Source organism: Thermobia domestica, chromosome 18 (assembly GCF_964235325.1).
Source record: "Thermobia domestica chromosome 18, izTheDome1.hap1.1, whole genome shotgun sequence".
Lineage (NCBI taxonomy): Eukaryota > Metazoa > Arthropoda > Insecta > Zygentoma > Lepismatidae > Thermobia > Thermobia domestica.
The window spans coordinates 82,267,748-82,293,893 of record NC_137471.1 but is presented as its reverse complement, the minus strand read 5'-3'; the positions used below and the strand labels follow the sequence as shown (position 1 = coordinate 82,293,893).

Here is a 26,146-nt window from a genome sequence, read left to right as displayed (position 1 = left end):
ATCAACGCCTAATGCTGCTGCAAGTTGTTCCTGCGTTTGACACGAATCCTGCTCGAGCAATGCTGTCAATTCTTCGTCTTGAAATTTTTTTTGGCTGTCCAGCTCGCTCTTGGTCTGCCAAGCCGAAATCACCACTTCTAAACCGTGCAAACCACTTCTGACACGTTCGCTCAGCTAGAGCATGGTCACCATACACTTCCACCAAAATACGATGACTTTCAGTCGCACTTTTCTGCATATTAAAGTAATGCAGCAGGACACCCCGCAAAAACACTTCATCAGGCACAAATTGCGCCATGTTCTCTTAACTACAAACTGGTGTTGTTGACGCTTTAATCCACTGCCCTATACTACGAACGACACGCGATGACAGGGGTTTGCAACACATGTGTGGATACACAACTGTGGGATGCTCCGTTCGTTGCGCCATCTCTTGTCCACCCGCACGAATTAATTCCTAGACCAAATATAACAAGCCGTTTCCAACGGTGCCAAACAAATGTACGTATCGTATTCCTGAACCGGAAAAATCGGGAAAACTGATTTTTTTTCGAAAAAATCAGCCCCTCGGAACATTCGCGCCCCTCGTGCCCGAACTCGGCTTCACGTAGAGATCTCAGAAAAAATTGAGAAATATCCAAAGGTACATACAATTCGAATCTATATCGTGAAAACTACAGGCGTGAAAAATTTTTGAAATTTGCCTTAGAAAAAGTAAAAAGTCACACCCTTCCGCCCCCACTTGGCGCAGCCAAGTTGACCATCCGGTTCCAAAACGCATCTGGGGTGTTCTTTGGTCTATCCTTGATTAATAAAAAAACGACTCAAGTACCTGTTATAAAACCTAAATAAGAGGTCAAAGACCATAGTACACCATGGTAACAAGAGTTACCAAAAATCCTAAAAGAGTTAATAGAGCACTGAAGCTTCAACCAACACTATGGCAACACTGATATGAGAAGTGAAGATCAATGTGGTGCAGTGAAGTTCCCAGAATTTGAACTTGAATTTGTTTTAATGCGACAAATTTGACTTAGGTCATGAATTTAGCAGTGGAGCGGATGCAGCAGACCGAGATCTGGAGGGAAGGGGGCCTTTATCCAGCAATTGGTAGAAAACGGATGAATATGATTATATATTTATTCTTGTTTTGGATCCCCCAATATTTTCTTCAAGTCGGCGCCTATGGATATATCTATCATAGTCTTGGTTCTGGCTGCCCGCCCCTCAGTTTTTACCTTTTAGATCCGCCACTGAATTTAGTATCTATATCAGTGATAGTCAAAGGAAAGTTAAAAAGTGTATGATTTGTTCCTGTTTCTTTCAACTCCATACGCATTGGAAACAGTATATTTGGTCCTCATAACATACCTGAATCGAAATTTGATTTTCAACTATCAAAGATTTTTTCTGTAACCTTTTGGTACCAAGCTTATTCTGGAAGGTAAAACCGTTGACACCCAGCAGAGTTTTGTTCTACAATAGGTTATAGAGGATGATCTAATAAAACTTCCACCTTTATTGATGAGCTCCTTCGTGGCTAAGCGGTTAGCGTATGCGCCTTTGGCGTAGGAGACCCGGCTTCGATTCCCGGCGGCAATTCGTGTGGTTCGGATTCCAACGTTAAACAGCAGGTCCCGTCTCATAGCCTCACTGCTGAAAGGGACGGTAAACTCAAAATCAACTCAACTCCACATTTATTGATCGACTATCAGTGCACCGTCAGTGGAGGGGGAGAGGAGTGGGGGTCGTTGCTTCCGCTCATCATTCTCCTGCCATTTCAGTTGACGTAGTTTGATCAGGAGCTCATCGCACGTACGCAGTCGAAATCTTTTTCAAAAGCATCAATTTTGTGATTACAATGCAAAGAGTTTTTCGCTTAAAGTTTGCTATTCCACGTAATGAAAATATTCCTGATGGGAAGATTATCTTGCAGTGGATTAAGACTTTCCGAACAACAAGTTCAACACTGAAAAAAGAATCTTCTGCAAGATCTAAAAGTATTCGTACGTCTGAGAATATTGGGAGTATGAGACAGTCTATTTTCTAATCCCCAAAACGTTCCGCAAGGAAGCATGTTGCAGCTATTGAGCTTCCTAGGCAGAGTGTAAGAATTTTACAAGAAGGCCTGGAGGAATTACAGAAATGTTTTCAATTTCACTTTATATTTTTGATGGGACTCCGTGGCTCAGTGGTAAAGCTCTTACCTCTATTGCGTGGGGTTCATGGTTCGATCCCCAGACAATTAATTTTGTGGTGGACAACATCGTGCCCGTGTTTTTTTTCAGGGTACTTCCGTTTCCCTCCACATTCTCATTCCATCGTCTCCCTTAGGATAAAGGGCATAATCGTGGGACGTTAAATTCAAACATTTCCTTCATTTAATTTCACATATTTTTGAACAAACAACTTTCTTTCCACAATACTCTTTTTTTTATTTTACTAGTTTTAAAATGTGGCAGGGTGCGAGCGATCCCGGGTTCGATTCCTGATGGTGACACTCGGTTGAAAAAGTTTAAAAATCTTTTTCAGGCCAGCTATCCTGAATGAAGTGTTCCTTGGTTTTCCTCATTCACACCAGGCAAATGGCGGGGTGGTACGTAACTTACAGCCCCAGGCTGCGTTCTCCCTTCCCTTTCCTCGGACAGTGTGCTCGCCGTGGGACGTGACGGGCTAAATAGCGTTAAATGCCGGAAGCCCAGAAATCTAAATCTTAACCCTAATTCTAAAACGTAACAGGTCTTGTTGGGTCACCCTGTATTTGTTCAATTACTTTGAAAGCATGGGTACAGAATGAATTTTCTTTTATTATTATTATTTATATATATACACACAAATCTTATAATTTCTTCAAGTTCCCATTGCTTTGAGTGAGCTTACCGGGATTTATAGTGTTAAAAAAAAAAAAAAATCATTACAAAAAATAAAGCTAAACAGATGAAGGAATACATTTGAGTATTTCGAAGCGTCCTGATTTCTAAGGTTCACTTTCTGATCGGTGACATGATTCTTGTAGTGTTTGTTTACTTGAACACTGCTGCCATTTTTGATCTAATCGAGACCTGTGGATTTTAAATTCCATTGCACAATCATACTGTGAACATCAATGAACACTATCCGAATATTATTGGTATCATTGGCGGTCGTGAAATGCCAATATAAAGTCCTTTCTTTCGTAGATATGTCAGCCATTATCTGAAATCCTGGGCCGAAACTGAGTCTTCGATCTTCCTGTAGATCCTTTTGCTTTGTAACATTCTGAAAATAAAATAAAAATAAGCTTTAATGTTGCTCTTATACACAAATAGCATCTTCATCACCACTACGACTACAACTAGAATCACGAACACCTCTAGACATGAATGAATTGGATCACGAACACAATTTCGGACCAAATTTTGACTCGACCCGCGAACAATGCCTCGGAGCACGAATGCACGTACATATGCGGCTTAGGCAGTGTTCGTAGGTTTCTTTAAGAAAATTTCCCTTAACTAACACAAATTTTCCCTTTTCTTATCAAAATTTCCCTAGTTTATTGAGTGTCCAATTCGTATGACAGAAGTTATGTAATAAGATTAATTTAGTTAATTAAAGAAAGTGCCAATCATATTTGTTTCGTTCACTTGTTTTTGTTTATATTTCTTTTACTTTTTTCCTTAATTTGTTTATATATGTACGAAAAAACAAAGAATGGGTACAAATTATGCTTTTTTGCTATTATATTGGTTTATTTTTGAAGAACACAGAAGAGTTTAAAGATTTGTCAACTAGTCTGCGCGAAAATTTCCCTGGATTTTCACATTTTATCGAAAAAAAAAACATTTTTCCTTTTTGCTAAATTTACGTACGAAATTTCCCTAGATTAGGGAAATTTCCCTCAAACTACGAACACTGGGCTTAGGCGCCATATAGTGCTGCCGTGTCGTGACAAAACGCTGTAACTTTGGCGGAGAAGTTTTGCGAAAATGAGCCGTAAAGTTTTCGTTCGAAAATGTGATCTGTATCGTGTAGAACCAGTGTAACTAGGCAATAATGGTCAACCAATCAATTTTCACCAAATTTAATCACACAACATGCATTTACGTAACATTACATGTAACCACATGTTTCCAAAGTCAAGATACACTGGTTCTACACGATACAGATCACATTTTCGAATGAAAACTTTACGGCTCATTTTCGCAAAACTTCTCCGCCAAAGTTACAGCGTTTTGTCACGACACGGCAGAGTGATGCCAACCCGTGGGAAAAAATCCTATATGATGGGATTTTTTGACGATAATTTCTCGAAATGGGATAAAGGGAATTTTCGTAAAATTGACAGGATTTATGGGATTTTTCATATATCTATTTCATTGACGGAAACAAAATTGTCTATGGGCGAGTGGACAGACGAGTGTTCAATAAACATGAAATCATTGCTAATTGTCCATTGTTTTAAAGTATAAAATGCGTATTAGTGTTAAAGTGATTTATATAGTGACTTGTAAAAGTAAAAAGAAAAATTGAACCTAGGAACTTTCGTTCTAGTCTGCTATTAAACAGAAATGAAAAACAGAATTAAGGAAATAAAGTGAAACAAGAAACGTCAATTTCCAAAACGTTCCATACGAAATAACTGAAGAATAAAGCTTGTCTAGATTGATTACGTTCAGTGAAAGATCATGGCACAAAAGTTTGATGGAAATACTAAACTCACGACAAAATTTACTTATTTTTATCAGCCTTTTCAATTCTCTCTTTCAATTAAGGAAAAATACGTGTTCATAAGCTGTCTGATAAACATAGACGATCGGAATCTAGGATAATTCACTCGTATATTGTAGAAAATGAGTACATTAATTTCACAGTTCATGTTTTCTAAGTTTAAGAAATTTTGTTATTAGTATAGCGTAGGAAACTAAAAAGCAAAATGGGAATTTCTGCGTCTCAAAATAGGATTTTATAACGTTTCAGGTTGGCATCACTGGTGCCATGTTTTCGGCTTGCTAACAGCAAAAGTTGTACTGCTAACAGCAGCAACATGTGCAGGCACTGTTGCCACACTTGGTACAATTGTACCAAATTCAGCCCTTTTTGTCATTCATCTGCCCGTTGGTACCACGCTGGCATTTTCAGCCCCTTTTGTGAAAAAGTTGGTACAATTCTGCCCAATTCAGCACTATTTAACAAATATAAATACACATTTTCAAAAGTGTCAGTAAGACTTTTCCTACATCTCACGTTACTCATACTGTGTGTTGGACTCATTAAAAAAAATGATGTTGAACATTATTCTGTGACGTTGCATCGCATAACGCCATGAACTTTGTGTGCGAAATTCGTAATTCGAACTATACCGGGAAAAAAGTGATGTAAGATGGGCGCATCCTGATAATTTATATTTTAATATTTTATTATAACGTACTGTGTTTACACGCGAACTCGGAGATGATTGATTTGTTCCTCGTTTTATGTATGTTGTCATATATAGCCATAATACTCTTTAGGTTTATTGGTAATTTTGAAATAGAGGCGCAATTTGTTTCCTTACAATACATACCGAAGATGATAACTGTTTTCCCTTTTAATCTGCGACTTCTGTTATACTTCCTACGTATGAGAAAAGCTTCTTATATTTCCATGGTTGTTCGGGATCCTCCTATTTGAATGTTTTTATTAAAGTAATTTTTAAAAAGAACACTCTTTATTTAGACTCATGGAAGAGGGGAAGAGTGTTCTAGAACGTTACATTTTTTAGAGCCATGTATTACAATTAGTATAAACAAATAAATTCAGCCCTTTTTGTTTCAATTTGGTACTATTTTTCAGCCCACTCCAGGGCTAGGACTGTGGCAACACTGTGTGCAGGGACGGCGCCAGAAACACTTGATTGGGTGGGCGGAAAGAGGCGGACCTAGGTGCTGGGTGGGCGGACAATGAAAATGAGAACTGGGCAATGTAAACTTTTTTTTTTTTTTTTACAATTTAATTAAGTTTCATTTTTTATACTCTTTAGTTAGCTAAGGCTCAAATTCAAATAAGGGAGCAACAAGGATGTGGAAAACAGCTGTCTTGCCCTATAGAAGGTACAATTCCGGCATTCGCCTGATGGGACTGACGAAATGCACGACTTAGGATAGGCTGAGGGAGTTCGTGGCTATATGCTTGACCTAATGAATTCCACGTGGTAGACACACTGGGCCTTATGCAGAGTCATTTGTTACCTTATGCCCAGCATAACGTAACATGGCCCGATGCTTTTGAGCACCTTGTATGTTGGTAGGAAAATTTTAAAAATTTATTTAGAGTGTAAGAGAAACTTTTATTTTATAGTGGAAGAACAGTAGGTCGAGAATTTTGCGTAATTTTAGTAAAACAGAGCGTTTCAATAGATAGTATATGAGGATTACATGATTATTAATTATATTTTATATATTTTACGCATTTATCCATGAATATATTATTATTTTAGACAAATAAGTGTATATTTCAGCTTTTTCAATGGTTTTCAATTCATTTCTATTCATATTTTGGCATAGGGAATCTTCACAAGAAAGCTAGAAATTTTATTTCGTAAAATCTTCTTCAAAATTCCAAATTAATAAAGTCAGCCATAATTTCTTCTTGGTGCATCTCTTTGTTTCGAAGAAAAATTATCTGATTGGATAATCCACAATCACAGCTGCGGCTGAGATTTCGGTTTTCTTTGATCTTCACACAGAAGCCTATCATCCTATCATTACGTCATGATTATCTTCCAATTAGGGATCATCTTCTTGTAACTCTTTGTCTTACGGCGTCAGCCATTTCAAGAGTCAGACGTGCAGTGTTTAGCGTCTGCAGAAAAGTGGAATAATTTGTGATCACGTTAAATTGTGTTAAATTCTTCGTTTTGGCGAATATTGAAAATTGTCATAAGAGATAAACGTACGGTGTTTGGTGTCTCAACAGATTATTAATCCAGAAATAGTCCAATTGTGAAGCGACTTCGTATAACATAATGGATACTAGCCTGTAGATGTCTAGTGTTATGGAATGAGCTCCTTAGAAAATTTTGCGTTCTCGATCAGCCAGAGAACCTAAGAGAAGCCAGGGGAGACGGTGAAGGAGAGAGAACGTTGAGTAGTGGTGCAGACATCGAGGAAGAAGAAGTCAAGCCACGCTCGATGCTTTTTCCTGGATAGGTGCTGTAGGAGTTAGTATCCTAAAACTGTTTTTGAGACCACGTTTTACGAGTTTCCCAGGAATCTCGGGTGGAAAAGTCGTCAGGAACCTTTTTTTTTTGTTATTAATATATCCGTTCAGTCGCGGTGTAAGAAGAGGATTCAAGTAAGTAAGGAATAGTGAAAGTGAAACTCAATCCAGGTATTTGGCGTCAAAATTTCCTTGTTCTGACAAACATGTGTGAATATATTTTCTGGTGTACGTGTAATATTCGTAATATGAAGCATTAAGTTCGTAAAGTTTCCCTCAACGCCGCACACATGTAGATTCAGGCAATGTGACATCGTGTTTTCATTCGATGGGGGGAAAAGAAAGCTAGAATCTCAGCACAGAGCGATTGTTGTAATCTCAAGAAAATGTGTGTACCACACACACATTTTCCCCAGTGATGAAAAGATGTTTTAGATTCCCCAAAAATCTAGAAAGTATTCATTTCGGTAATTCTGCTCAAAATTCAACCTTTATTTATTTTGGCATGTTTTCTTTGGTTTTTGAAATAGAATGATTATGAATGTTGAAGATGTAAACAAGTGTCAGATTCACGGCTACTGTCAAGTGCAAGGGTACATGCATTTTGCGTACCGATAACTGAAAACTTTCATCAATGGGCTAAACCTACGTAATATTTTTAAAATTCTGATACCCATCAAGTTAGAAATTGCAATTTTGTTAATTACTAGTAAATATCTTTTCCTTCTTTTTTTAAGAAATTCAATATATTCAGAGCGACACTGATGCAAAACTAACCACTGCGTCTTCGGCAGGATTGTGGTAACGAAACTAAACAAAATATAAATGCGAAATAAGTATGGTGCTTTATGAAATATATATGTGATTTTTTTTTTTAATATATATATGCTTGTCTAGGTTAAGTTAGATTAGTTAGATTAGGGCTTTAGGTTTAAGTGTGATGTCGATTGTACATGAATGTTTTGCCTGTGCTAGATTGTCATGTGGGTCCGAGCTGAAGAGAGGTCGCGAAGAGCGTAAATCCTCTACGCCGGCCACAATCTCGACGCACAGAGGAGTGTAAGCACCAAAGAATATGTAAACAGAAGCAAAATAAGCTAACCACAACATGTAGGCAGTGAAGTTATTATTTTCAGTAGTGTTTTGTATTTTCTATTGTGTCCTTTTGTTTGTTTTTGCGTGTCGATACAATGTCAATGTTCTAGAAGGCAAGAATATTAAATGAATATTAAAGAATATGAATATTTCGAGAATATGAGCAAAAGTAAAGAATGTTTCGGCTTTGAAAAGTATAGAAATCGATTTTATTAATTTTATTTTGATGGGTATGTCAGTTCAATGTAAAATATTTTCCTGTTAATGAATATTTTGTCCAATAATACATTCATGAATATTTTGGAAAAGAATAAAACTTACTAGCCGTGAATGCATCTTTCTTTTCGAATACGAAAATCTAGTTAGCTTGTAATTTTAAGAAGTCATAGAAATACGTAGTTGAGGTTTTGGTATGCATGCGAAGCATGATCAAAACAGAGAGCAGTATGTACAGAATAAGTTTGCTGGGGAAATGAAACAGCTGTGAAATTCAGGGAAGAGACTTTCCTTAGTGTGACCGAGTTGAAAACAACCGAATCTGTAGAAATTTCTCATTTTATCAGTTTCGATCAAAATCTCAGTTTAGACTTTTTTTTTAATTACAAAATTCTGTTTCGAGATTTTTTTTTCCCAAATTCAGATAGGGCTTTCACAGACAACATCAAGATCTTCTTTGTGCTCCGTGCCAGCTCCACTCGGAGGTCGGTGTCCTGTGTCTGTAGTCGTGATTCACAACCTATTTCCGGATGGGATGTGGATGATGAACTGCAGGCCTGGATATCGGACTGTGAGTCGAGATGGAAGAGAGTCTGGAAGCTTTACATTTCGGGCCAAATTTGAGTTCTATTTTCCGTAGATGATTGGCTTGGTGAGTGTATCAGTGACTGTTGATGACGAGCCCATACGGGCCCAGTAGGTTCGGTGTCACTAGTCAATGATACATTCAACATAGCATGCAATCTCAAGGAAAGGGAACATCATACAAGAAAACACAATACAATTCATTCAATAAATATTTTATTTATTTACATACTTTTTTTTTTAAAGTTAAAATGGCGACCCATTATCCAGGATTTCTGTTGTTTCAATCCTACGCGAGCGCTAAGGAAAACAAACAATCACAGCGAAGTATTTGTAATGGGGATCATTATGACAATCGCTGCATTGAATGAAACATGGTCACTTCTGAATCTGTATGTGCGTGATGTTGTGGGAAACAAACTTCATGAAAGTGGAAATGTCTGTGGGTAGCAGATCAAGTAACGAATCTCGTCATCCGAGTGAATACATATGCTGTTCTGACGAAATTGCAGGGTTTAGTGTTTATTGTGACAGCTGTTTTAGATGGGTACATGCCCAGTGTTATGGTTTGTCAGAGGAACAAGTGCAGGAGTTAGACAAAAGCAGTGAGCCGTGGTTATGTAAGCCTTGCCTGGCGAAGCAGGTGACAGTGTTGCCACTGCCGAAATCTCCGGAAACTGAGAGTGATGAAGGCGAACGTGGAACGCGGGGTAGTCCGAACAATTCTGACAAGGAGGAAGGAAGTCGAGGAAACGTAGCTTCCGGTCCAAATGTACAATTAACGGACTTTGCGGCCATGATGGAACGCTTCAGTCAAACTTTAACTGTAACCCTAAACGAAAAATTTGAAAAAGTAGACAATAAATTCCAGGCGATGAGCAATCAGGTAGATAGTAAATTCCAGGACATGAATGAAAAATTCGATAATGTAAAATTTGAATTGTTACAAACAATTAATGAAAAAGTAGCCCATGTGAACGAAGACGTAGAGGCTGTTAGGTCGGAAGTTCGCGATTTATATACCTCTGTTGGGAACTATCAGAATAAAATAGACGCGCGGGTAGATGCCGTTGAGGAAGGTCTCCGGTTATCGGTTGAAGCGCAGAATCGACGATGTGACGACTTGACTAAGGAGTTCTCACATCTCGAACTCAGTACCCAAAGGTCGTGTCAGGCACTTGAAGCCAGGATTCAGACGTTAGAGGGAAAACAAAACCAAAGAAAAGATAAACGGTGTAGTCGTAAACGAGCGCGAGACTTTGTTGTCGGTGATGAAATCGAGTCTGACGGGACCGAGTCAGACATCCAAGTGGATGTACCGGTCTCTTCAGTTGGGGAGACTCGTACTGTTCCCACGGTGACTGTCTCTGTCTGTCAGCCGACCAACATTCACGGCACAAATGTCCTTCCCTTTGAATTATCTACACGTACGTTGAACTTAAACAAGTCACATACGTCCTGTGTTGAGACAATAGGTTGTCAGGCGTTGTCCAGGAGGTCGAATCCATTGCTAGTTTCACCTCAGGTGTCAGGATTTTCCAATCCTAGTTGTCGGTTGAACCATGTGGTGTCCTCTAGTAATGTAGCAGACATGACTCCTTCGTGTGCTGGAGTTCAGGAGGGAATATGTGGTCACGCGGTGGTATCAATGCCAGACAACTTAATTTCTGGACAAAATTACCAACACTATTCCATTTTCGGTCAAAATCACTTGGCCACAATTCTCCCGTGAACCCCAGTAGAAGCGAGGAAAGCATTGGCAAGCGAACTCTAAATTTAAGACTTTCTGAACTAAATCACTTACCCACATTTTCTGGTGAATACGGTTTGGCTAGAACATTTCTAGAAAATTTGGAACAAACTTTTAAGGTAATTTCGGCATCAGAACACGAACGTCTAACCTTGGTACCTTGTTGCTTAACAGCTGGGGCCAAGACATGGTTCCAGACTGTATGTCAAGACATTAATAGTTATGCGGATTTTGTGCGTCTGTTCCGAGAACACTATTTTTCGGCGAGAATGGAAAGGTTGCAAAAGAAGTTCATTCAGGGAATGAAATACGATCGAGCGAAGTACAGCCGATTAACGGACTTTGCATGGAAAATTGTAGCAGAATATTATGCTGTGGCACAACACCCGGATGAAACCGAACTGATTGAGATAGTCTTGGATTGTTTACCAGCTGGTGATGCCAAGTTGTTGAGGGCTGTTGAGCCGAAGAACATTCAGCACCTTATGGTGAAAATAGCTGAGATAGAGGGACATCCAGAGCCTAGTGAACCGGTCACGGACAAGAAGTTTAGACGCTTTCAGGTGCGTCAGGCGAAAGTCGTCAAAAAGACAGAAAAGTCAGGGAAACAAACCACCAAAGATACTTCGTCTCAGACGGAGGAAGACGAAAGCAAGAGGAAGGAAGGAAGTTCCAATGGCAAAGGAGATGACCGATTTTCCGGAAACCGGGGTCGAAGAAGGAATTTTCAGTCTCAAAGACCATGGCCCAATCAAGGAAGACCGAATTGGGTAAGAGATGGTAATGGAAATCGGAATGCTCCGTATGGGTACAACCAACGCTACTATCCAGCAGCGATGAGTTATGGGTATCCGCGGGGTACATCTCAGACATGCGCGCCAAACGCGATGAACTCAGCAGGAGCGCAAGCCTATCCGGGATACGCGCCGAATTTACTTCCTGGAGGGGGAGTGGCGGCTCCCACGTCCACTTCTTCCCCAGGAGTAAACATGGCGATGTCCACTGGATGGCCTCCGCAATATACGACATTCGTACCTACGATGGCTCAGCCACCGGAAACGAACGGGAATAGTTTGGGAAATGCATATCGCAGCCCTCATTAGGGGAGAGTGTGGACTGCGATGTGGATTCCTCAACTCCCCAGAAAGAACAAGATCGGTTCGCGAGTAGTCAAAATTCCAATTTGGTAACAACCTCGTTCGATTTTAATTCTAACCTTCCAAATTCGAAATTCAATGTTTTGGCAGATTCCGAAAATCGGGAAACAAAATTGGGCACGCCTCTGTTCTCGATTCGTTTCGTGATCGACGAGAAGGAGTGTGACTCCAGTGCGGGAAAAGGTATCCTTCTAACGTATCCTTCGCCCACGTTAAGTTGTTCAGTTGGAAGTCTAACTCTGGTTTGCATTCTGGATTCTGGAGCGGACACGAATTTGTTGTCTGGAGACGTTTGGAGGAGGATCAAGGAGATTTATCCGTCAGCTAAACTTCGTCCAAAATCCAACATTTCATTACGAGGTTTCGCAGGAGACGAATCTTTTCAAGTCAAGGGTTTTCAGATTCTAAATTTCACGATTCAAGGTTACGTTTTCGAGGTTCCGGTATATGTGATTCAGAAATTGAAAACAGATTGTATTCTAGGTTTTCCCTTTTTTATTCGGTATCATGTTCTTCTAAATTGTAAAACGAAAGAAGTCTCTCTTGAGACTGATTCTGGTCAGACCATCTCCATCAACATGGAAAAGCAGCATTGTTGTCGAGTCACAGTTGCGGAAGTATCATCGGATAAAGAGGAAGACTCTTTATACCAACCAGCTATTTCGAAAGAAGATATTCAAAATTTTGTTTCTCAGAGAACTGATTTAGATTCGGATTCTAGGAATCGTTTATTTTCTTTGTTGATCAGGTTTCGTTGTCTTTTTACAGAGAATCCCAGAGTCGTGAAGGTTGAGCCGTATAGAATACAGCTTTCAGACGACGTTCCCGTGGTAGGAAAGTTGTATCCTGTACCTGTTCACCTGCAGAAAGAATTTGAGCAAGTGCTGGACAAATGGTTGAAACTCGGAATCATCATAGAAGGTCCTTCCCCTTACAGATGCCCTGTTCATATTGTGCGTAAGGCGTCTGGAGAGCTAAGGCCTGTAGTTGATTTCCGTGGTATCAATGAGCGTGTGATTGCACCAAAGATTCAAGTCGAACCGATCTCCGATCTAATCGCGCGAGTCAGTGGTGCAACCATTTTCACCTCATTGGACTGTACGCAGTCATATCACAGTGTCCCGATCCATCCAGACTCTTACAAATACGTCAGTTTCATTTACAAAGGTCGTCAGTATCAAATGACACGTCTAACCATGGGTTTGAAATCATCTCTTGCAGTTTTCCAATCAATCATGCATACTTTTTTCGGCTTAGAACCTTTCAAAAACTTTCTCATTGTGTACCTGGATGACGTCCTTTGTTTTTCATCATCTATTGACGAACACTTTCAGCATTTGGAAAAGGTCTTTGAAACTCTTCGTTCGGCAAATCTTTCGCTCAATTTTCAAAAGTGTAATTTCCTTCAATCACAAATTCCTTTTCTTGGCCACATAATTTCAGGATCTTCAGTCGAAATTAATCCCAAAAGTAACGAGGCCATCCGTCACTTTCCTCTGCCGCGGACTAAGAAAGCTTTACGAAGATTTCTTGGTCTCGTGGGATGGCGAAAGCGACATTTTCCTGACTTTGCGGGGTTGACAGCTCCATTTTATGATCTTCTGAAAAAGGACCGAAAGATTGAATACTCTCCGGAGTTACTGGAAAAATTCGATCAGTTGAGAGAACTTTTAAGTAGTCCTCCCGCACTTGCGCAACCGGACTTCAATCTTGACTTCCATTTGTACAGCGATGCATCTGCGGAGTCGTTGGCCGGCTATGTGGCGCAATATCCCCCGGGACAGGATGATCCGGAGGTTATTGCATATGCGAGTCGGCGAATAAAACCGCACGAGGCCTCGTTGTCAGTGTTCCAGTTGGAATTAGCTGCAGTTCTTTTCCTTTGCGAAAAATTTTCATACTTCATATTAGGTCGACGGACTACGGTCCATTGTGACAATGCAGCAGTCACATATGCTTTCAGTTTAAAGAACCTAGATGCTCGAACTACTCGTCTTCTGCTTAAACTGCAACGCTTTGATCTTCAGTTCGTTCACATCAAAGGCACGGACAATGAAATCGCAGACCTGTTGAGTCGCTATCCTCCAGAGATTCCTCAGGCAGAAGAGGATCATTTTGTAAATTTCTTGACCGCGGAGGACACGGACTTCTTGAATGTCACGGAACTGAAGCGAGAACAGCGGAAGGATCCGTATTGTAGAAAACTACATGCCATTTGGAAGGGTTGTCAAAACAATACTAGGGTACGTGTGGAGAATAATTTAGTTTACGTCAGAAATTCTCAAAATTCTGTTTGGTTGCTGGTCATTCCTTCCAGCTCAGTGAAAAATATTGTTTCGGCAATTCATAACAAAGGCCATTTTGGAGTGAAGCGATGTTTGTCGTTCGCTAAGGCCATGTTCCATTGGAGAGGTATGCGTGAGACTTTTACAAAGTATATTCAAGAGTGCCTTCTTTGTGCACGAACCAAGTACTCCTACAGGGTGATTAGAAAGGAGCCCTGTCATGTTGAGGCGTCTTCTTCCTTCGAGAAGCAATGCCTCGACCTGGTCGGGCCTCTTCCTAAGAGCCAGGGATATAAATATATCTTGTCCATCTTGGACGTCTACAGTCGTTTTGTGTGTTTCTTTCCTCTTCGGACGGCACACACAAGAGAGATTGTGGCGGTCCTGGAAAAGAGATATTATTATCAGCTACCATACCCGAAGTATTTGGTGAGTGACCAAGGTCCACAGTTCTTATCGGGCGTCTGGAAAGAGTTTTGTCAAAAACACCGGATAAAACATATACTTACCACGCCATACCATCCGGCTTCACATGGTATTATCGAACGCAGACATCGTGACCTTCATCGCATTCTCCGCCTATATTGCAGTGACAACCAGTCCAAATGGAGTAATTTTCTAAAAGCAGCCCAAGATTTGTGCAATCACTCTTGGTGTGATGCTCTCGGATGTACTCCAGCGGAGCGTTTCTTAACGTATTCAGCATCCAAGAGCTTCAAAGAAAACTTCATTTGGCCCAAAGAGACGGTGCAAGTAAATGAAGACAAGAAATTTGTAGTTTCTGTTCCGGCAGCAGAACCGAAGAAGGAGAGAAAGCTGCGGAAACAGCAAGACATCGTCACAGAAGGTTCTTTGGTGATGGTGAAAACTCATCATATATCGTCAATACCCAAAAAGGTGTTTGCTAAATTTATGCACACATACGTCGGACCTTACCAAGTGGTATCTTTATCTCGAAATTCGGCGAGATTGCAGACTCTGCAGGGAGAAAACATAGGAGTTCAGAGTTTTGACAATCTGAAACTGTTTCGCTGCTCAGAAGAGAAAAGAAAAGAATTATTAGAAGGATGAAAAAAAAACTTAGTTTATAGGTTAAGGTTAGGTTAGGCTTGATTAGAATGTATAGTTGTAATTAGAATTGAGAGAAAAAAAAGGATGTTTTATCTTGTATAGTCTAGTAATTTAGTAGTAACAAAAAAAAAACCCAACTTAAGAAGAACTCATAAGTTCAGATTTTTTTTTTCTCCGAAGCTCCCGGAGGATGTTACCTTATGCCCAGCATAACGTAACATGGCCCGATGCTTTTGAGCACCTTGTATGTTGGTAGGAAAATTTTAAAAATTTATTTAGAGTGTAAGAGAAACTTTTATTTTATAGTGGAAGAACAGTAGGTCGAGAATTTTGCGTAATTTTAGTAAAACAGAGCGTTTCAATAGATAGTATATGAGGATTACATGATTATTAATTATATTTTATATATTTTACGCATTTATCCATGAATATATTATTATTTTAGACAAATAAGTGTATATTTCAGCTTTTTCAATGGTTTTCAATTCATTTCTATTCATATTTCGGCATAGGGAATCTTCACAAGAAAGCTAGAAATTTTATTTCGTAAAATCTTCTTCAAAATTCCAAATTAATAAAGTCAGCCATAATTTCTTCTTGGTGCATCTCTTTGTTTCGAAGAAAAATTATCTGATTGGATAATCCACAATCACAGCTGCGGCTGAGATTTCGGTTTTCTTTGATCTTCACACAGAAGCCTATCATCCTATCATTACGTCATGATTATCTTCCAATTAGGGATCATCTTCTTGTAACTCTTTGTCTTACGGCGTCAGCCATTTCAAGAGTCAGACGTGCAGTGTTTAGCGTCTGCAGAAAAGTGGAATAATTTGTGATCACGTTAAATTGTGTTAAATTCTTCGTTTTGGCGAATATTGAAAATTGTCATAAGAGATAAACGTACGGTGTTTGGTGTCTCAACAGATTATTAATCCAGAAATAGTCCAATTGTGAAGTGACTTCGTATAACATAATGGATACTAGCCTGTAGATGTCTAGTGTTATGGAATGAGCTCCTTAGAAAATTTTGCGTTCTCGATCAGCCAGAGAACCTAAGAGAAGCCAGGGGAGACGGTGAAGGAGAGAGAACGTTGAGTAGTGGTGCAGACATCGAGGAAGAAGAAGTCAAGCCACGCTCGATGCTTTTTCCTGGATAGGTGCTGTAGGAGTTAGTATCCTAAAACTGTTTTTGAGACCACGTTTTACGAGTTTCCCAGGAATCTCGGGTGGAAAAGTCGTCAGGAACCTTTTTTTTTGTTATTAATATATCCGTTCAGTCGCAGTGTAAGAAGAGGATTCAAGTAAGTAAGGAATAGTGAAAGTGAAACTCAATCCAGGTATTTGGCGTCAAAATTTCCTTGTTCTGACAAACATGTGTGAATATATTTTCTGGTGTACGTGTAATATTCGTAATATGAAGCATTAAGTTCGTAAAGTTTCCCTCAACGCCGCACACATGTAGATTCAGGCAATGTGACATCGTGTTTTCATTCGATGGGGGGGAAAAGAAAGCTAGAATCTCAGCACAGAGCGATTGTTGTAATCTCAAGAAAATGTGTGTACCACACACACATTTTCCCCAGTGATGAAAAGATGTTTTAGATTCCCCAAAAATCTAGAAAGTATTCATTTCGGTAATTCTGCTCAAAATTCAACCTTTATTTATTTTGGCATGTTTTCTTTGGTTTTTGAAATAGAATGATTATGAATGTTGAAGATGTAAACAAGTGTCAGATTCACGGCTACTGTCAAGTGCAAGGGTACATGCATTTTGCGTACCGATAACTGAAAACTTTCATCAATGGGCTAAACCTACGTAATATTTTTAAAATTCTGATACCCATCAAGTTAGAAATTGCAATTTTGTTAATTACTAGTAAATATCTTTTCCTTCTTTTTTTAAGAAATTCAATATATTCAGAGCGACACTGATGCAAAACTAACCACTGCGTCTTCGGCAGGATTGTGGTAACGAAACTAATCAAAATATAAATGCGAAATAAGTTTGGTGCTTTATGAAATATATATGTGATTTTTTTTTTAATATATATATGCTTGTCTAGGTTAAGTTAGATTAGTTAGATTAGGGCTTTAGGTTTAAGTGTGATGTCGATTGTACATGAATGTTTTGCCTGTGCTAGATTGTCATGTGGGTCCGAGCTGAAGAGAGGTCGCGAAGAGCGTAAATCCTCTACGCCGGCCACAATCTCGACGCACAGAGGAGTGTAAGCACCAAAGAATATGTAAACAGAAGCAAAATAAGCTAACCACAACATGTAGGCAGTGAAGTTATTATTTTCAGTAGTGTTTTGTATTTTCTATTGTGTCCTTTTGTTTGTTTTTGCGTGTCGATACAATGTCAATGTTCTAGAAGGCAAGAATATTAAATGAATATTAAAGAATATGAATATTTCGAGAATATGAGCAAAAGTAAAGAATGTTTCGGCTTTGAAAAGTATAGAAATCGATTTTATTAATTTTATTTTGATGGGTATGTCAGTTCAATGTAAAATATTTTCCTGTTAATGAATATTTTGTCCAATAATACATTCATGAATATTTTGGAAAAGAATAAAACTTACTAGCCGTGAATGCATCTTTCTTTTCGAATACGAAAATCTAGTTAGCTTGTAATTTTAAGAAGTCATAGAAATACGTAGTTGAGGTTTTGGTATGCATGCGAAGCATGATCAAAACAGAGAGCAGTATGTACAGAATAAGTTTGCTGGGGAAATGAAACAGCTGTGAAATTCAGGGAAGAGACTTTCCTTAGTGTGACCGAGTTGAAAACAACCGAATCTGTAGAAATTTCTCATTTTATCAGTTTCGATCAAAATCTCAGTTTAGACTTTTTTTTTTAATTAGAAAATTCTGTTTCGAGATTTTTTTTTTCCAAATTCAGATAGGGCTTTCACAGACAACATCAAGATCTTCTTTGTGCTCCGTGCCAGCTCCACTCGGAGGTCGGTGTCCTGTGTCTGTAGTCGTGATTCACAACCTATTTCCGGATGGGATGTGGATGATGAACTGCAGGCCTGGATATCGGACTGTGAGTCGAGATGGAAGAGAGTCTGGAAGCTTTACATTTCGGGCCAAATTTGAGTTCTATTTTCCGTAGATGATTGGCTTGGTGAGTGTATCAGTGACTGTTGATGACGAGCCCATACGGGCCCAGTAGGTTCGGTGTCACTAGTCAATGATACATTCAACATAGCATGCAATCTCAAGGAAAGGGAACATCATACAAGAAAACACAATACAATTCATTCAATAAATATTTTATTTATTTACATACTTTTTTTTTTTTAAAGTTAAACGTTTTGACGTGAGATTAGTGATATGCTAAATAGTTCGACTAACATATGTTTCCTGCAGTAGTCAGGCTTTTAGTATGACTCTAATCATATGTCAAAACGACTCTGCATAAGGCGGACTACCTCTACTTCCATTTTTTAAAACATTAATAACGGTATGTACTGTGTAGTCGATGAAGCTCAAGACAGCTTTACCTCCTCTCCCTTCAAGAATGCACATGAATGCATAGAAATGAAAGAAGGTCAAACAACACATTCTAACAGATAATACTCTACTTTTCGTTAATAACATAAAATACACAATAAGTAGGTAAAGTAAAACAAGGATAAAATAGGTTACTGCAAACATTTTTATCTTTGAAGGATTTTATGTCTATTTATAAAGGAATTAGTAACATCTAGGAATTCTTATTGAAACTCCTGTAAAGAAAGATTGAACTCTTTACTTACCGAAATTAGATCATATTCAATAGACAATAATGTTGTCAACGGCTCGAGAGCCTCGGCTGACAGCTTAGTCACCACCGAGCCGAGCCGAGCCAAGCCGGTGGCTCACCTGAGCCGAGTCGAACCGAGCCAGTGGCTCAACTGAGTCGAGCCGATGGCTCATCGCAACCGAACCGGCTCAAGTCTATAGCTCAGTTGAACCGAGCCGGTTGACATCACTATTTGAAACCGGAAATCGTATATTTGTAACACTACCGGTTTGAATAGAACTGTAAGAGTTGAGACGAAACTTATTTTGCAGACAGCAAATGCATATCAAAATTCCGTTACTTACCAGATCTGAACGCTTTTGCTATAATGAGATTAATATTGAAATCTAAAGATGTAATACAGTTTCAGTTTTAGTAGATAGATAAAGCTAAAAATGGAACTTATTTTTTGGGAAGCTGAATTTATTCAAATAGCTGTTTTACTCTAAGGTGATCAAAATCGAAACTGGAAATGGTTGACTTATACAATTTCCGGTTTGAACAAACGGTTAAAGAAGCAGATGGAACCTATTTTGACAACAGAGAATCCATATCAATAAACGGTTTGTCTCAATCCTTTACTGTTTTTGCTCTGACATTGCCGACAGAGGGAAGACTTGTTTCGCGTAGCATCCCACAAAGCACACTACGTCCCTAGGACGTCCCATTTTATGCCAATTATATCATATAGTTCTCGGGATTATTTGGACAATAAGTGGACATCCCATGGACGTCGTAAAGGATTTCCACGTAGGATGTCCCGGATGGGACAGGAGTTCCCAGGAAATCTCACACCGGACATACCTAGGACCACATTATCCCATGATTTACCAGTGGACATCCCTTTGAGCTCCCGTTGAATATCCCGTTTTCCGGAATATTAGCGAACATCTGGATATCTCGTGGAGGTCCTGTGGATGTCCCGGGAGCCAATTCGGATGATCCCGGGATGTCCCGTTGTCACTATGAGATCAGTTTCGGACGTCCTGTGGATGTTCGCGTGCTATGTGGAATAGTTTGGAAGACTAAAACTAAGGGAGAAACTATACCACTAATTAATACAGACTCATATTAAAAAAAAAAAAAAAAAAACTTGATCCAAAGAATACTTACAATAAACAAATCTCGAATAAAGCATTTTGATTTTGTATATTCGTCCTTCACAGCTCCATCTGGAAATAAAAACAAAATGAGTATTTAATCGATAATATTTCAACATTATGAGAGTCAACAAATTGTTTAGAGAAACCTTAACTAATTTTGTGGGCAAATCATCTTTCAAGTGACGTCATCAGCCACATGATGCTGAAGTTAATCGCTTGTTCCACTGACAAGATTATATGCATAACACAAATCTACTCTACCTATTAGGACTAAGTTTTAGGTAAATAGTGTTTAAACCTTCTAGTTATCGAATTAAAATTACAATTATTTGAAAATGGTCAAGCATAATGTAAATATCGTTTACGCCCACTTTGTGATTTACTAGGCGGCGCAGAGTGCAGAAAAGCAGCTTTCCAGTTACCAGTTCTCTAATAACGGAAACAAACAAACAAACAAAAATCTTCCTAAAAGAGTGTTCGGATTTTCGAAAAAAAAAAAAAGAAAACTATGGTTTACCTAAACTTTCACATAAAAATCGGAGTCTAGAAACCTGCTCACAATAAGGATGCGCACGAGACAAGATTTGAGACTGTCTCGACTCGAAAATGTGTTGTAAAAGTGATGCCTCGACTCGAAAAATATATATTTTTCTATTGGAAGAGCTGTGTCTCGACTCGAATTTTGTCAGGAAAATTCTGTCTCGACTCGACTCGAACGCATCCCTAGCTCACAATGTATCACTTCACTAAATAAATATAAGTAATTAAAGGGTGTCTCATAAAAAACGCAACTTTTGAAACACCCGCTTTTTCTGTTCTAGTAAGTTGGCAGCACTGAGCGTTACACGATTTGCATGTGTTGTATTTGTGGTTAGTATTGTGCTCCCAAAATGTCTTGAGCCGTGGCAAAAATGCGAACTGAAGCTCACACCCTCACACACCCACGCGTTGAGCCAATAAGGGTTGAGCTGTTGCTAAGCGAGAGAAAGCGAGTGGAATTCCTTCAGCCGATAGCAGCGCTTGCAACGGAAGACTAGGGATCAAGTCAATGTGGTATGTTTATAGTCAGGGAACGCCGAATAGCGTATGATCGCCATCTGTTTTCTGTAAGGGTAGGAATGTAGCGCTTCACAACGAAACGGGGTGTTGTCATAGTGAAAACTTAAGTTATTATAAATGAAGTGAATATTGTGCAGAGATTGTTCTCTGTGGAATGTTTGGTCAACGTAATGCACTGAATAAGTCGACTGTGATCAGACTGACTGCTACATTTATGAAAACAGATTCGGTTGTGGACATTAAACACTCGTGTTAGTCGTTCTACCGAAAACATCGCCATCGTAAGTGATAATGTTGCTCTAAGTTCAGTCCAGAAATCAGATGACGATCATGCGCTGGTCCGCGCTGCGTGAATACTAACCACAAAGACAACACATGAAAATCGTGTGATGTTCAGTGCTACCAACTTACCAAAACAAAAATGATGAGCATTTCAAAAGTTGCGTTCTTTGTAAGACACCTTTAAGTTTTCGGTACCTGAGTAGACTTAATAATAAAGTGTAGTAGACAATATAAAGGATCACAGAGTAGAAGTTTCAATTTCGTCCGGTAGATGTCAGCCCCTGGAGTATGTGTGCTCCTATCTATCGGAGAAATGTGTAACTTCTACTGCCTTTGTCTCAATAGTAGAAAATCGGATATGGATAGCTACTATCAAAGTCACCATTACCCCTGAAGATTAACGGATTGTCTTAAATATCTAATTTGGCAGAGATACTCCCTCTAGCTACCTACTGCAAAAATAGAATTCAAAATTTGATTTTGTTCTAGAGTTCCTTCGTGGCTAATTCATTAGCGTACTCGTTTTTGGCGTAGGAGACCCGTGTTCGATTCCCGGCGGTAGTTTCGTGTGAAGTGGTGTACTCCATGAGTAGTGTGGATACTATGCTAAAGCATGTATAAACGAGCGGACGCTTCTGAAATGTGGGTGTGGAGAATAACGGGGAAAATTAAATGGGTTCGAACGGAAAGCGCATAAGGAATAGTTAAGGACTATTGAATAACACAGAAAATAATAACTTTTAGATAAAATTAGAAAGAGAATCTGTTCCAAACGTTGGCTAAGGAGGAAGTGTATTATGAAGACTTGAAGAGTGCAGTGGAACGAAAAGAAAGGGAGAGAATGAAAAGAGGCTACAATTGATGCATGATATTGTAAGAGGAGATTGCTACGTCAAGACGAAAATATTATTCAGGGAAGCCTACGAGATTGTGGAAGTAACCTACCGCTAATGACAGAATATTTATTATTATTATTATTATTATTATTATTATTATTATTATTATTATTATTATTATTATTATTATTATTATTATTATTATTTTAACTTTAATATAAGATAAAGCATTAATTCTATTCGGCTTTGTAATTCTTATAATCTGATAACTGCATAATAATGAATGCCACAAAAGTAGGTATTAAAACTTTTCCCTAAGAGTTACACTACGTGCTTGAGGCAACATGGCGTCGTTTATAAGCAGCCGTGTCTTGAACTCAAGTTTGATACAATATATTATTTTTTACAAGTGTTATTTTTAGTTCAATTTATGTTTGTTTCCAATTTTAAAAAGTGTGGACATTTCTAGTGTTAATAATTTTCAATAGCATGAAAAGTTAGCTATCAGAAAAACAGTTTAATACGGGCGACTTCGGGCTCTATGCTTGCGCCATTTTATTGCAACTCCGGTTGTGATTCTAACAATTAAAGTGTATAACAATTTTAATTTGAACCAATTTTTACTATTTAACAATCATAGAGTAATAGTCGACATGGCTTATAGCTGCGACATCCCTATTATCAAACCACCAGTGTGGTTATAGAACAAGAACAAGAGTTACACTAAGTTTTTGAGCGGAAGGAATAAACTATAACTATGCTACAAATTATTCTTAACTTATATTCAGAACTGAGTATCACAACATTCAATAAAGTACATGCCGTCGCTCTGACTTAGGCTTAAGCGTCTGTACAAACCAAATACATATAGGCACACTGTTTACTCAAGAGGTATTTACTACTCTGTAGGCACTTACATATTCCACAATAGAGATTCCGTTACTAATTGTTACGCAACTAATCCTCATATAATCATATTAACATAATAAGAGAAAGATATTCCAGTACATGAGAGAAACTAAGAGATTTCTTGAGTCCTAATCCATCTTGATCCGATAGCAATCCAATATTATTTGTTTGCACAGAATCTAACCTAGCAACATATATTCAATATATAGGTAAGTACATTATTCCGTAACAATACGTGTCCGTAGCCATGTATCCTAACTCCCAACAATATAAAAGCATATTTTTATATAATTTTATATGCAGTAAAACGCGAATAGATGTAACATATAAATTAAATATTGATAGTTTAAATCGATCAATTTTAACACAAAATGGCATTAGTCTCCATTTTAACTGAGTTCTCAACAACCCGAAGAAGTTTCAATAATAAATGTAGGTTAGAAAACTGAAGTTTTTTTTTTTATAAGTATAGAAAATAAACCACAAGTAATCAATTCGAATAACAACTAGACAGATGCTAATGATAGTAAAATGTACCTTCTGGTTTAAGTTTGTACGAGTGATATTCAGGGAAGTAATCTCCTAATCTTCTGCCTTGTCTAATCTTTGCTTCCAGAATGTCCTGTTTATTAAAAAATATGATCACACCCGATTCCTTCAGAAACCTGTAAAGGAAACATAATTTAGAACAAAAATTATATTGGATTATTGTACAGTTTTTAGGTAAACGAAAAATTTATGATTTCGTTATGGAAGTATTATCCACTTATATCTAGCAATTTAGATACAGTAGTCTCGTTTAACCGAATTTGATGGGGCTGATAGTGTTTCGGTTGTATGAAATTTCGGTTAAAGCGGAGCAAATGTTTTTTTTTTTTTAATATACAGTACTGTATATTTGATATATTTTTTTATTGTAATATTCGGTTAAGTAACAGTAGAAGAGTGTTCCTTCATCTTTCTTTTTATTACAAAACATGTTTATACAGTTCGTACACAAAATTACAAGTAACTAGATGTCCAAAAGTTCTCTTCCTTACAATTGGAACTCCTGCCCGTTGGAGCTCGGAGGTTTTGAGGTTTGTTTGTTAAAATGGTCCTCTCAGTTGCAGCTCGGTTAAAGAAACCTCTTGCCTGTTGCAGCTGGTTAAAGAAACCTCCTGCCCGTTACAGCTCAGAGATAGGGTAAGATGTCCTGCCCGTTACAGCCCGGAGATGGGTGAGAATTCTTCTTGCTCGTTGCAGCTCAGGGATAGGGTTAGAGGAGTCTGTCTCGCCCGTTGCAGTTTGGAGAGAAGTATATGTTGCACATTGCAGCTGAGAGATTGGTAGAAGATGACCAGTTCACAAGTGATTTCTTCTGCCTCTAGATGTTCTTTTATATAGCCAGTCTTCACAGGTGGAGCCTGTGGACAGGTCAAAAGCGTCTTCTTCGTATCTTTTCGGGTTCCATCGGTGACGACATCCATCGGCTGCTTCCTAGTGCTTGTGCCGATGTACGTGGTTGTGTTTGCTAACATGAGGTGATACTGCAATATTTTCAGCGTAGATGGAGTTGGGCGACTGGGTGAGTATGGCTAATAATCACAACAATGGACTTTTCTTTGATAAATAACTTTTACTGTTAGACTAACCGAACACTACTCATTGTTGATGTTTTTCGATAAAAGTCATTCACGAGTGAAGGCTTTCTTTAAACGAGTCGGTTAACTCAGTTTTGGTTAATCGGAATTCTATTAAACGATAGTCATCGGTCATCAGATTTGGAGTTTCGACTTTTCACAATTCATAAAACTCACCCAATCTTGACCAAACTTGACCCAATCTTGACGATGGTAGACCTTGACAAGTTTAGTACACATATGGAATGATTTGTTCATGGAATGTTAAGTTTGGTTTCCGAATTATGGAGCATCAAATTCCGGATTCGATAGTACAGCTTAACGGAACGCATCCGAAAGCAGTTAAACTTGGCATAGTGGTAGATTTTGACCTCTTATACAAACATGTGTAATATTATGGTGTTCAAACGTTCGAGTTAGGGGCCATCATATTTAGGGTTTGGAAATTTTCGCAAAATATTTTAATTTTAATAAAAATTTGCTTTAAAATCAGAGGACAATTTCTTTGCGAAAGGGTTATGTTCCAAAGTTGGGCGTCCGTTTCCAGCAAAATTTTTAAAATTTACAGGAAAGATATGGATAATTTGATCGTTTGTGTGCTTGATAATATATAAGAGTCTCGAAAAATCTGTTTATGTGTTATATATAAGCGGTTATAAAGATGGGACTATACGGCGAGCGGAGGGAACTACTTGGCGCAAGGTAACCGAACAGTTGCATACTGGGAAAGAAACGAGCATTTATGTTATCAACATGGCGAATGTACAAGGGCAATGAACTAAGTTTTAACATTTGTGAAGCAATACGTTGATAACGAGCAAAATGTTTTAAAAGTTTGTGAAGAGCACGGATTAATGAACCTAATAACAAATTGTCGAAAGTGTTCAAAGGAGATAACAGCGAAAAAACGTGGAGAAAGCGGACGCCCAACTTCGGAATAAATGCCTTGCGAAATAGGAGAGACTAACATTGATATTTAGGATCAGTTTTACGATATATATCAGAACGTGATTAGAACGTGTCTTATATGAGCTGACGAATTTTCATGTTTTATTTATTTATTTATATCCGCACCTTTTTTTTACTCCATGCATCTTCTCCCGCCCCGAAAAACAAACAGGGAAAACAAAACAAAGCATTTTTAATTTCACATTCACATAACCACTTATGCTGTTCGTACAAGTTGAGATTAAACTTCCTTGTAAAT

General features: G+C 38.5%; 1 protein-coding gene across 1 annotated transcript in view; it reads right to left on the bottom strand.

Moving 5' to 3' along the window:
* Nucleotides 1-2,793: 2,793 nt before the first annotated feature.
* Nucleotides 2,794-26,146, bottom strand: part of LOC145674953 (guanine nucleotide-binding protein G(f) subunit alpha-like) — a 179,498-nt gene continuing 156,145 nt past the window's right edge. Inside the window, exons 4-6 of the mRNA XM_081745252.1 lie at nt 23,855-23,982; nt 20,242-20,300; nt 2,794-3,258 (exon numbers count right to left, since the gene is read on the bottom strand). Coding sequence (XP_081601378.1) covers nt 3,052-3,258; nt 20,242-20,300; nt 23,855-23,982 — 394 coding nt within the window. The 3' untranslated portion in view covers nt 2,794-3,051. The remainder of the gene's footprint in view (nt 3,259-20,241; nt 20,301-23,854; nt 23,983-26,146) is intronic.